The sequence below is a fragment of the Vipera berus genome (assembly GCF_964194415.1).
Source record: "Vipera berus genome assembly, chromosome: 3".
NCBI lineage: Eukaryota > Metazoa > Chordata > Lepidosauria > Squamata > Viperidae > Vipera > Vipera berus.
This window is the reverse complement of record NC_138204.1, coordinates 179,499,858-179,513,661: the sequence shown is the minus strand read 5'-3', so window position 1 is coordinate 179,513,661 and position 13,804 is coordinate 179,499,858. Positions and strand designations below refer to the sequence as shown.

At 38.0% G+C, this 13,804-nt stretch overlaps 1 protein-coding gene across 1 annotated transcript in view; it reads left to right on the top strand.

Moving 5' to 3' along the window:
• Positions 1–13,804, top strand: part of ASPH (aspartate beta-hydroxylase) — a 110,275-nt gene that overhangs the window by 81,016 nt on the left and 15,455 nt on the right. Inside the window, exons 20-22 of the mRNA XM_081324250.1 lie at positions 1,162–1,260; positions 2,243–2,332; positions 5,919–6,056. Coding sequence (XP_081180376.1) covers positions 1,162–1,260; positions 2,243–2,332; positions 5,919–6,056 — 327 coding nt within the window. The remainder of the gene's footprint in view (positions 1–1,161; positions 1,261–2,242; positions 2,333–5,918; positions 6,057–13,804) is intronic.

Here is a 13,804-nt window from a genome sequence, read left to right as displayed (position 1 = left end):
TTTCTCTGTAGTACAAGAAATCTGAAGACATGTTCTCACTTATTCAAGTTATGCTAATGCTCTGAACTATGCATATTATAGCTAATGGAGTCAGGTGATTTGGTTACAAGGAAAATTCCCATATCCAACAGACATGTCATGTCTCCACAGTTCTCTGTACTGTTTGGCACTTCACCTTCCATTAAATCCATTGTACAAATATCAAATCCAACATTCAGAATTTTTAAAATGGATTTTAATAAATTTCATTTCTATGAGAAATTTCCATCTTAGAGGCAATAAGAAAATGCTACCAAGACTCATTGATAATGAGTTTTTCTCTTCTTTCTTGTAACATTACACATCTGCTACCACGTTTGAATTTCTCTGTTTCTACTGGAGCAGAAAATGTTATACAGCAAGGACTTGTACATCATGACAACATCACTTTATGGAGTTTTTTTTTTATTTATTGGATTTACAGCCTGCCCTTTTTTGTATAGGAACTCAAGATAAGATAAGATAAGATAAGATAAGATAAGATAAGATAAGATAAGATAAGATAAGATAAGATAAGATAAGATAACCTTTATTGGCATTTTTTTTACTGTGGGTACAACAGCATACATCAAAAATGAAATTTAGTTGCCCGCTCTCAAAGTGGAACACATACATGACACACACCTAACCATACTATATACAACCTATGTATAGACTACCCCCCTACATATACATAACAAATAAATATTAAATACTATCTATCTTGAATATAATACTGTCCATCTTGAAGGTAGCAAACATTGTGGTCTCCCTTCCTATTTTTCTTCAGCAAGAGCCCTTTGAGGTTGACTGGGCTGAGAGAGAGTGATGGGTCCTATGGGTAGGGTAAAGTACAGTCTGGGCCTCCCTGTTCATAGTCCAGCACCTTAACCTGTATACTCATGGTCTGAAATAGAGCACTTAGCTCAGAGTACCCCAGGGGCTGAGGAGGGACTAGAACCTGAGTCTGTCAGGTACTAGTCCAACTCCAGATTCCATACTGCTGCCAGATAGAGAAAAAAGAATATAAAGGACTGACAGAAACAAATACATTTTTAGGTCTTTCTTAAGAAAGTGTGTATCAGTGTTTTAGAAAGCTGCAGAGATGAAGTCGTAATTATTATTTGTTTTGCTCTCCCTTAGGTTCTAAGCCTGGCTCCTAATGATGGTTTTGCAAAAGTGCATTATGGATTCATTCTGAAGGCAGAGAACAAGATTGAAGAAAGCATTCCCTATTTGAAAGTAAAATTTACATTAGGACTTTTATCTTTTTCTGTTTGAGAAAGCAAAAGGCATTTGCTGCCCAAAAGAGGGCAATTGGAATGTCACGTACTGTATAGGATTATAGGGGTGAAGTATACTGCTCAAAAAAATAAAGGGAACACTTAAACAACACAATGTACTGTATTTAATAGTAGGATGTCTTATTTTGTGTTCCTTTTATTTTTTTGAGCAGTATATTTAACACTCGAGATGTCTTAAAGACCATTGATGGGTGCTACATATTTCCAGATTCTGGGTTTCCAGTAAGTCATATAATGTTTTTTCTATCTACTCTGTTCAAAAGCTAATTCATATATCTCTTTTTGTGATGGTTTTTCTGAAGTAATCCTCTATATAGTAGATTAGTACATGTTGAGTTGTGGGCAACAATCATTTTCAGATGTGAACACTTGAGAAAGAAGCATCTTGTGTTTCATCTCCACCACTAGAAATGCCTCTGGGCATAGCAGTTTAGCAGCTGAAAAGATCAGGGGGAAAAAGAATAGTAATTTCATAAGTGTGGAAATAAGAAATGTAAGATACAGAATTATAGGAATGCCAAGCTAAGGTTCATAAAGCTCAGCAGGAAGGAACTGTGTAAATCCAGTTATGGTAACAATGACTTCATTCTTTGAATTTAATTTTTTAGCCAAAATGACACCATGTACATCAGCGGTATCAGCAAATATAGGGAAAATCAAGATTTATCAAAATATGGGGTAACAATGCAAACATACCATAAGAGAAAAAACAGAAGTTGAGTTATGAGATTGAAATGTTGGAAGCAGAAAATTTGAAAAATCATTATAGATATGCAAGTGAATAGCAGGGTGAAAAAGGAGAGAAAAGGGAATAGCTGGCTGGCTGGCACAATTTCTTGTAGAACTCAGTACATTGATAACCTTAGGAATGAAGTTAAAATGACTTAAGAAGTAGTTGATGTGGTTCCCTTTTTTTCTAGGAAGGTCTAGAATCAGGAGATCCTGGCACTGATGATGGCCGCTTTTACTTTCATTTGGGCGATGCCATGCAGCGAGTTGGAAACAAAGAGGTAGGGGGGTCTACTGACTTCATCTGAAAAAGCAAATCACACCACAGCCACAGAGGGTAGGGATAATTTAGTCCCAATGGCCAGGGACCTGAAAAAAGAGGATGAACATCTCTATCATGCTGTAGAAGAGGTACTTTGCTGTCTCTTCAATTGTATGTTTTGGTCAACACTCAGAACTTAACTAGAGGTAATATTATTCATAGCTTTAACACTGCAGTGGCTGTTCTGTACCTATAAAAAAGTTTAACAAATGAATAAATAGCTAACTTGGATAAAACTCTGCCCAGTATTTATTCCTTATGCTATAAATTTTGTTTTCTAGTTATTAAAAGTTGCAGCTGAACAGAGATGTAGCATTCCTTTGCTCCCTTCCTTTAAGTTACGGGTGCCAAACTCAATTGCATCATGATATGTATCGTGACATATCGTGACTTTTTTGCCTTTGTGGAGCCGGGGTGGGCATGGCCTTCGTGTGATGCATCTGGCCCACGGCCGCCAATTTGATGCCCCTGCCTTAAGTTATCCCCTCCCCCCGGTCAGGTTAAGTTTAGCCCAAGATTGAGCAAATAGACATGTTTTTGGTGCTAAGATTAGTAAGGGGCGGGGGAGAGGCAATGCTATTTCAGAAGACAGATGTTAAAACATAGAAGGCCTTATCTGAATCCTGCTAAATAGCATTGCTTAATCAATGGGATCCCCACACAAGTCAGTTCTTTCAGAATGTTGTAGATAGGCAGAAACCATACGAGACAGATGTTCCTTGAAATAATCTACCCCATGCCATATAAGGCTTTAAAGGTGACAACTAGCCTTATTGCACTTAGAATCCAATTGACAACCAGTACAAACCACAAAGCATAGACATTATATAAACATAACATGGCCTGCACATTAATGTTTGTTCCATTAGATTTTGAACCAACTGCACCTGGTTGTTAGGCAAAGCTCTATGTAGATTGCAGTCCAACCACAAGGTGATTAAGGTATGAATGACTATTAGAATGGCCTCTTAATCCAGAAAAGGGCACCCTTGATGTGGAAGAGAATCTATAGTATGCAAAGGTCTTCCTGGCCACCTGCTGCAATGTGCTGTTCAAAGAAGTGTGAGTTCAGAAGGACCTGGAGATTACATGCCAGACTCAACCAGGATTCTGCAATCCCATTAAAACCCAAAGAGGAAAGATCTTTCGTATCTGGGCCCAAACATGCACAGTTACTCAGTCTTCCTACATTTAAGGTCCAGTTTGTTCCTTTTCATCCAAATCCTCAGAGCCACCAAGCACTGGGATTTGACTTCAACAGCATCATTTGGCCAGCCCATGACTGAGAAATACTATTGAGTATCATTGGTATACTGAGGATATCTGCTCCCAAAATGATGGATGACCTGACTCAGGTCATCTTATGAAGATGTTAAATGGTGGCAGAAGAATATTTATCCCTGAAGCTTCCCACAAATCAGTCGCATCCAGCTCAAATTATCTCCTGTTACGAACACTGACAAATCAGGCAATCAAGCTGTGTTGATTTGGTATATTCATTAATTTTCAGTGTGATTTATATTGTATATGTTATTCAATGGGTACTCTAGTTTGGAACAAAAATAGAGTTAATGAAAAATGATCTTCTTTGGGCAAAACATCTGAATTTGTCACTGTGAGTCAGTTCTGAATGAATGGAAAAAAATCCTGAATTTGTTCAAATTCAAGATTTAATCAAAGAAACAAATCAGTACACAAGCATTTGTAATCCCCATCACTGAAGATACATGTTCATACCTAGGTTTGCAGTCAGGACTAAAAATTAAGCTATTGATATTTTGAAAGTTTAGTTCCAAATGAATACTTTTACGTAACTGGATAAAGGTTTTTAAATTCATGGAATTAGTTAAACTGCTCTTAGCTAAAATGGATACAAGCATTCTTAACTGCAGTTGTTGGAAATGTATGCTTCTGGTCTGACCCTTTACTCCAATCTTACCATATGAATAAGGAGGTCTGAAAAATAGTTTTAAATGCTTCTGGACAAATATGCTAGTAATTAGCCTAGACCTCTGGTGGCGAACCTATGGCACGGGTGCCAAAGGTGGCATGCAGAGCCCTCTCTGTGGGCACACATGCCGTCGCCCTAGTCCTAGGCCTTCAGCTGGGTTTTATAAAACCTTTTCGCTTTAGGCCTCCGTCGCCATGTGCAAGAAAAAAAAGTTTCAATCAATCAATCAATGTCAACTTCTCGTGGGAAAAAAAAGATCTCGCAAAGTTGGAATTGATTGATTGAACTTTTTAGTCCCACCCAGTCTGCCGTTACCACTGCAGCCACATCCACCCAAAGGGCCATGCCCACCCGGCACCTGATGATACATAAGTGGGTTTTGGGTTGCAGTTTGGGCACTCGGTCTCTAAAAGGTTCGCCATCACTGCCCTAGACAATATAGAACCCTATACTATAAGGATTCTGAATCCTATGCTTTAAAAAAATATAATGTAATTCACCTTCAAATTGCCCTGGTAAAATCAAGGAGATCAGTAGTAATAGAAATGAAGTGAAGCATAAATCTTTTCTCCCCCTCCATAATTATAGTTAAGATGGGGTTTAAATTCAATAAAAATTGGCATAGAAAATAAATAGGTGGTGTAAGATGAGGCTTTTCAGAGCCCTTTGCAGTGTCTGAAAAAGAGAAGCAGAGTTTTGCCTTTCACACTTGACATTTCAGTTAAAACCACATGAAGGAGTTCTTACATTTGATTCCAGTCCAGATAACTGCTATTCATTCTTTTGGTTCTGACAACGTTATTCAGAACAGAGTATTGCTTGTCTTTGTTTTGCCAGAAGAGGAGGCATAAAGGATACAGAGAGCCCTCAGAAACTTTATGAAGCATAAGGAAGTATGGATTGTTGCAAATAGGGAACCTTGGGGAGATGTATAGATGTACTGAACAAGAGAATGAAAAAATCATCTAGCTTTTCATTATTCCAAATAGAATTAGAGGCCACAGTGCAGGAAATTCTGTTTCATCTTTTATTTCCTCCTGGCTATAGATCATCAATATAGACATACCAGTTCCTCTGAATTTTTTGAGTCCTGTGTTCCTTTCTTTCCAATGTATTTCTGCTGCTTCATGGGTAACAATAGTTTCTATATATGATCATGGAATTATTACATCAATGCCTCAAAAGAAAAAGTTCACTCATTCCTAGTTGACTCATAGTTATATAAATACTCATTAAATATAATGACAGTTAAAGTGATATTATAAAATTTTGGGAATATGAACTGCAGTAATAATTTGGAACTAATTTTTCCAGCCCAGATTAACACTGCTTTCTTGTAAATGACAATAATTTAAAAAAATGGATTTAAAATGTATTGGATAAACTATACAATGGAGTAAATGTTTTTCTGCTCTAATGAACAACGTTATAATTTCAGTTTTAATAACTAATATTAATATTTTATTATTGTGCAAGAAATAAGTATCATTAGAAAGTCAGAAATAATGACTAGATTATTCTATTTCTTATTAACTTAATTTTTCAGTTGAAATGCAACAATTGAAAAATATCCTGTCAAATTTCAATCTTCTAGGCCTACAAGTGGTATGAACTTGGGTACCAACGGGGTCACTTTGCCTCTGTTTGGCAGCGTTCTCTGTATAATGTCAAGGGCTTAAAAGCTCAGCCATGGTGGACAGCAAAAGAAACTGGTTACACTGAACTGATCAAGGTGCGCAATTTTGTTCTTCCATAGAAACATTATACTAAGTTGATTTTAAAATTGCTGCTCTGTGTATTTTAGAATAAGCCCAATGAACATAATGGAATGTACTTCTAAACCAGGGGTGTCAAACTCAATTTCACTGAGGGCCGCATCAGCATTGTGGTTGCCCTCAAGGGGCCGGGTGGGTATGGCCAGGGTGGGTGTGGCCTACTGGGTGGGTGTGGCTAGAGTGCGTATGGCCTACTGGGTGGGCGTGGCCAGCTCTACATCATTGGCATCAAGGGTGCCTATGGGGGCCTGGGCAGGAGTGGGACAGATCTGAGGGTCTCTGGCAGAAGGAGGGTCTCTGGGCCAGGGCCAAGGCAGAGGGGGCCTTTCCCTCACTGTTTCCAGGATGGCTTCGTGGGCCACATGAAACCACTTCGCGGGCCAGATCCGGCCCCCAGGCCTTGTGTTTGACATGTCTGTTCTAAACAGAGTTGAATGAGTATGTCAGGTCTGGTGTCTGTCTTGGTCTCAGTTTTTTTATTTCTATTTTTGTTTTCTCTAATTTAATTTCTGCTTAATCTGTGATTTTTTTTAAAAAAACCTAATATTGTGTGCATATTTCTCTTTGGGTGAATCTCCTTTCCATCTGCCTCCTGCGCACACAACATAAGCCGGGGGTCCTCTAAGAAATGTGACTTTGGATGTAACCCCTTATAAATCCAAACATAGAGGTAGTTTTTTGGCGAGGCTTTTCAGAAGTGGTTTGCCATTGCTTTCTTCTTAGAGCTAACAGAGAATAACTGGCCCAAGATCACCCAGCTGACTGTGTGCCTAAGGCAGAAGTAGAACTCACAGTTTTCCAGTTTGTGTGATGTCTTAACGATTGTACCAAATTGGCTCTCTTCTGCTACATTGCCAAAGATATAAATAGAAAAGATTTTGATTTAGAATCTAGTTACATAGGTTTGCATTAAAATGAGAACAGATTAATTTCTCACTACTGTATTTCTATTCCTAAATAATCATTCAAAATATAAGTCTGCCCCAGGCAAGTCTCCCTTATAACTAATAAAATTTATTTTCTTTCTTCACTAGAAGTTAAAATTGCTTTACAGCAATGTATTGGAAGGATTAGATTGCAGAAGTATATTAAGTAGCAAATACAATGAATTGCATGCTCGGCCCTTGAGTTGGACAGACAAAGATAGCTACAATAACTCAATAATTTACACTAATTACTAGGAGGCAAGCCTTTAATTGCTGAATGTTATAATTAGTGGATAACAGACCAGTCTATGTTTTCTCATGATCTCATAACTCTTAAAGGTTTCAGTGGGACATTTAATTGCATATGGTAGGCAATATTAGATCAGCTGGAGAAATGGAGAAATCAGGCTAGATTGAAAGAACTTGGCAATATGTATAGTCCTTGTGATATATGAGAAAAGTATTTGTGATTACTGCACTGCTGTTCCTTAATTTATTTGCTCTAGTATTAATCTTAACGTTTGGAATATCGTTTGGTGGAAGTTTTATTCTTGCTACAGTATATATCTAGGACAGGCTTACCTGGAACTGATTGTCCCAACTGTATTAGTAACAAAACTATGCTCACATTATTTGGGAGAGGAGTGATGATTAAAAACAAAATGATCCGATTTTCATGAGCAAGATATATTTAAATGTTAGGAGAGAATTTTCTTTTATATTAGAAGTCCAGTTCCTTATTGTTTTAGCTGATACTTTCAGCAGATTTCCTTGTGAAAGAAAGTGAAGGAGAACTTAATTTGCACGTGCACATTAAATTCTATCTGTATGAGAATTGTGATTTTTTTTTAAAAAAAATCTACCTATTACAGTCAATGCAGCATTAGATAATAATGCTGTCTGCAGAAAAACAGACGTGTAGGAATGCTCAGATAGGCTAGAAAATAGTTGAATCAGGCAGGGTAGGGTTGAAGGAAAACAAGTCTGACCACCGCTAGCAGCTCCATCGTTTGACTCTGACTCATCTCCAGACTTATCCTCTTGCTTAGTCCTTCAGATGCTGCTTTCCCAATGAGCTCACTTTTGTATTTTTAAGTTAGACTGGATTTACGATCAGAGGATTTATTACAGCAGTAACTCAGATGTCCTGTTGTCTGACCGCTTTTTCAATTTCTGCTATTGTTATCTCCTGATCTAAGACCTCTTTCTCATTAGGAAATAACTTAGGAAGGTCTGACTCCATCAGGTATTGTTTAATCCTCTCCTCAGGAACCTTTTCTTCCTGATATAATTCTGTAAAAAACTCAATCGCTATCTTTTCTATCCCTTCTTTATCCCCTATCAGTGTCCCCCTCTTATCCTCTAACTGCTCAATTCTTCTACTTTCCTTCTCTTTCCTTATTCTATAGCTAAGCCATCTCCCTGGTTTATTGGCATATTCAAAATAGTTCTGCCTCGCCACCCTAATTTGACGTGCTATTTTCTCGTCCTGTGAGGCCAGAACAAGTTCTGTCCTTCCAGCAGCAAGAAAAATATCAGAGACAGAAATGCTTTTGTATTTTGTCCTGAATGCTACTCACTGTAGTTCTCTAGCATCTCAATTTAGACCTCTTGGAATGTTATGCATAAAAGAAAAAGAAAAAAATCAAAGGCTCCTTTCTACTGTATCTCCCATCATAGGTTGCCACATAATACACCATTCTATTTACAACTATTAGTTTCATTTTATTTTAATGAAAATAGCAGAAGGGCTGACAGTTCTTTGAATTAAATAGAAATCTTTGATTTGGAAGTTTCAGTGCTTGGGTTTAACCATAGTTTGGCACCCAGAGGATATCTAATATTATAAGCATGGCAAGTTTCAAGATCAGAAATGAGGAAAGATACCTCAAAAAAGATAACTCAAATAAGCAGGGGACCATGATCCGAGATGAACTTGTTTTTGACAGGGAGAAGTGTGAATCAGGTATTACACATCGGTCATGCAAGAAAAGAAAGGTACCCAAAAAGAGAAGCCACCTTCTAGTTGGTGATTCAATTATAAGGGATGTAAATTTAGGAAAGGACACAGAGGTTTTGAAAGAGGTCAGGTGTCTTCCAGGTGCTACTGCCAGTAGGGACAAGAAGCGTGTTTCTAAAATAATCAAGAATGCCAGCAAGGACTGTGATGTGGATGCTATTGTACATCTTGGCACTAACGATCTGTCCCAAAAGGATGTACTCTGTGTGCAGAATGATTTCCAGAGCTTGGGGCAGGAATTCAGCAGAATAGGCTGTAGGCTCACTTTTTCAGAGGTCTTACCAGTGTATAAGGAGCAAAATGGAAAAGGCCAGGGTATAGCAGAATTTAATATGTGGCTAAAAGAGTGGTGTAAAGGAGAAGGCTTTGGTTATATAAGTCACGATGTCTGTAGCTGGTCCAATGAAAAAATGTATAAAAGAGATGGTCTGCATCCATCCAAGAAAGGGACTGAGTTACTTGGCAATAAATTCACAGCTTTTCTGGAGGAACATTTAAACTAAACAACGGGCACAGTAAGTTAATTATACAGAACATCACTGTCCCCGGCAATCTAAGAAAATAGAAGAAGTCAGGCACCACACAAGTTATGTAGCAAGTAAACACAGGGTCAGTCAAAAATGACTCAAATGTCTATACACCAATGTGCAGAGTATGAACAGTAAGCAGGTTGAACTAGAAATTCAGGTAAATGAAGGTGGATATGATATTGTTGCCATTACGATATTGTTATTGTTGCCATGGTGGGACGAAACCCACAAATGGAACACACAGCTAGAGGGATTTAAATTATTTAAAAGAAACAGACTAAACAAAAGAGGAGGTGGAGTTGCTCTCTATATAAGAAATAACTTTATCTCTACAGAAATAGAGCACAACAATGATGAAAACTGTAAACCTGAATGTCAATATAAAAGGGGGGGGAATGACATTGTCATAGGTGTATCTTATAGGCCGCCCAACCAAGCAGAGGAAATAGATGAACTTTTTGCTAGTCAGCTAACTAAGGTATGTAAGAAGCACATCACAATAGTAATGGGGGACTTTAATTACCCTGATATCAACTGGGAGACAAACTCTGCACCAAGTGGAAGATCAAACAGATTCCTGACAAAACTAGCAGACAACTTTCTCTCCCCAAAAGTAGAGAAGGGAACTAGGGGATTAGCCATATTGGATTTAATTCTCACTAACAGAGATGAAATGATAGAAAGTGTCAAAACCACAGGAACCTTGGTGGGAAGTGTTTATGCAATATTGGAATTCAACATTCTGGAAGCACAAGCAATAGAACACAGCCAAACTAGAGTCTTGGACTTTAAAAGAGCTAATTTCAATAAACTTGGAGAGACCTTGGGAAGAATTCCATGGATAAGAATCCTAAAGGGGAAAACAACTCAAGAAGCTTGGGAAATTTTGAAAAGTGAGATAATAAAGGCCTAGTCTAGCACAATACCAACAAAGAAGAAAAACAACAGCTCTCAAAAGAAACCAGCATGGCTGCATAAAGAAATTGAAAGATAAAAAGGACAAGTCTAAGAAGTGGAAAGAGGGGCACATAACTAAGGCAGAATATCAGCAAATAGCCTGTGCCTGCAAAGATGAAGTGGGGGGAAATGGCAAAAAGGTGACAAGCAACAGGGAGAAAGCAGAACTATTTAACTCGTTTTTTGCATCTGTCTTTACACAAAGGGAAAAAACAGTCCAACCTACCAAAACCAGTGCCATAAAAACAGAATAGAAACGCAAGTTAAGATAGGCAAGAAAATGATAAGTGAGCACCTGTCCAGCCTAGACGAGTTCAAATCACCAGGACCAGATGGATTACAACACAAAGTTCTCAAGGAACTGGCAGACGTGATCTCAGAACCACTGAACTATATTTTTCAAAGATCCTGGAGCACTGGGGAACTACCAGAGGACTGGAAGAGAGCTGATGTAGTTCCCATATTCAAAAAAGGGAAAAAATAGATCCAGGAAACTACAGACCTATCAGCCTGACCTCAATACCTGGGAAGATTCTGGAAAAGATAATCAAACAACAAATCAGCGAACACCTTGATGCAAACAAAGTCATCACTAAAAGTCAGCATGGGTTTGTCAAAAACAGATCATGCCAGACAAATCTTATTGCATTCTTTGACCAAGTGACAAAATTAGTGGACCAGAGGAATGCTGTGGAAATAATTTACTTGGACTTCAGTAAGGCATTTGATAAAGTAGATCACAACCTATTACTTGATAAGACAGAAAAATGTGGGTTAGATAGCATCACCACCAGATGGATTCGTAGCTGGCTGACAGGCCGTACTCAGTGTGTGGTCCTCAATGGAACTGCATCTACATGGAGGGAAGTGTGTAGTGAGGTGCCCCAGGGCTCTGTTCTGGGCCCAGTGCTCTTCAACATCTTCATCAATGATTTGGATGAGGGGATAGAAGGCGAACTCATCAAATTTGCAGATGACACCAAGCTGGCAGGAATAGCCAATACTCCTGAAGATAGGCTTAAAATAGAGGAGGATTTGGACAGACTGGAACACTGGGCGCTATCTAACAAAATGAAATTCAATGGTGAAAAAAGTAAGGTTCTACATTTAGCCAGGAAAAATCAAATGCACAGGTATAGTATAGATGGTACCTTGCTCAATAGTAGTAACTGTGAGAGGGATCTTGGAGTCCTAATAGACAATCACTTCAATATGAGCCAGCAGTGTGCTGCAGCTGCCAAAAAAGCCAACACAGTGCTAGGCTGCATTAACAGAGGGATAGAATCAAGATCACGTGAAGTACTAATACCACTTTACAATGCCTTGGTAAGGCCACACCTGGAATACTGCATCCAGTTTTGGTCACCACGATGTAAAAAAACATGTTGAGACTCTAGAAAGGGTACAGAGAAGGGCAACAAAGATGATTGGGGGACTGGAGGCTAAAACATATAGGGAACGGTTGCTGGAATTGGGTATGTGTAGTTTAATGAAGAGAAGGGTGAGGGGTGACATGATAGCAGTGATCCAATATCTCAGGGGCTGCCACAAAGAAGAGGGAGTCAAGCTATTCTCCAAAGCACCTGAAAGCAGGACAAGAAGCAACAGATGGAAACTAGTCAAGGAGAGAAGCAACCTAGAACTAAGGAGAAACTTCCTGACATTTAGAACAATTAATCAGTGGAACATCCTGCCTCCAGAAGTGGTGAATGCTCCAACACTGGAAGTTTTTAAGAGGAGACTGGACAGCCATTTGCCTGAAATGGTATAGGGTTTCCTGCCTGAGCGGGGGGTTGGACTAGATGACCTCCAAGGTCCCTTCCAACTTACTTCTTCTTCTTCCTATTATTATTATTATTATTATTATTATTATTATTATTATTATTATTATTATTATTATTATTATTATCACATTTTCATGTAGAAAAGGATGGTAAGACAGAACCAATAAGCATCTGTTTCAAAGCAGTAACTGTGTTTTGGAAAATTGCCTGGCATTCTGGTAAATTAATCTCTTGTAATTTAAGAGATATGTAAGCCTCCTGTTCTTTTCAGGAAATATGTAGTTATAGAAATAAGTTATTTTTCGTAAGGATAATTGATTTGCATATCTAATACGGCTAGTGTGTTCTTAAGGTTGCAGATGTAGTGATTTCTCCCTCCAGTAGCTACGTATCCATTTTTGTCTACTTGTACAAATATATAAAGACATTTATTGGAAACTGAGATGCTGCATTTTCAACAACTATATGGAAAAGCCTGGCCTTGGTATCTACCTGCTATTTTATGTGTCCATAAATATCTACACCCAACCTTTGAACCTTTGCAAAGGGTCAAAATCCTTTGGGGGGGAGGTATTGGGGGGGAAAAAACCACCAGACCCTTTAAGAAGTCTGTTTCCTCTTCAACTTATTCTTCTTGGATAGGGTTAAGTGACTTATATTATAGATAGCTTTTAGATACCCATTCCAAGTGTTTCATATGACAAGAAAAGTATGCATACACAAACAAACATGAAACACAAGGGAATAATTCCCACAAAGACAAAAACAATCAGTTGATCAAGAAAGTCTTCCATCTGTCTTCCTGAGGACAGTGGTTGAGTATGATCAGGTATTCAATTTTGATTAATGAAATGCAAACCCAGCCCCCTTCTGCACTAGCCTGTCTATATAATTGGCTATGACTGTTTGAGATGCTCTTAAGCATCTCCATCTCCTGTCACAGATTTATGTTAAAATTGCTCAGGTAGGTAGATTGACTTTCATTCATGTGTTCAAGCAGAGCTTGGAAGGTCCTCTGCTAGAGATGCTTCTGTTTGGATTTCTGCAAGAAGCAGAAGGTAGAAAGTCAAAACAGTTTCCTCCAATTCTATAATTCTATGAGAAAATAATGGGGTAAGTGTGCATGAGCAGAAATATTCAGATATTCTGAGTTTTAAAAGCAATCAGGGAGCTTTTTTTAAAGAAAATGTATTCTAGTTTTACTACAAATATGAAAGATAAAATAAAAATTATGGCTTTGTCTAGTTTATGCAGACTGGGGAGTTTACTTTCCACCACACTATCTAGTCTTCTCACTATTATCTTTTATCAATCTCACAATAAAATAACTCTAGGCATCTTATAATAAAAAGAATTATAAAATCAATTAAAATGATTAAAAATCAACAATATTTTACAATTATTTTTAATTACCATTTTTATGGGCATATTTAGAAACAACGTATTGGGTCACAGCCAATGTTTATGTTCAAAAGATATTTATGAAGC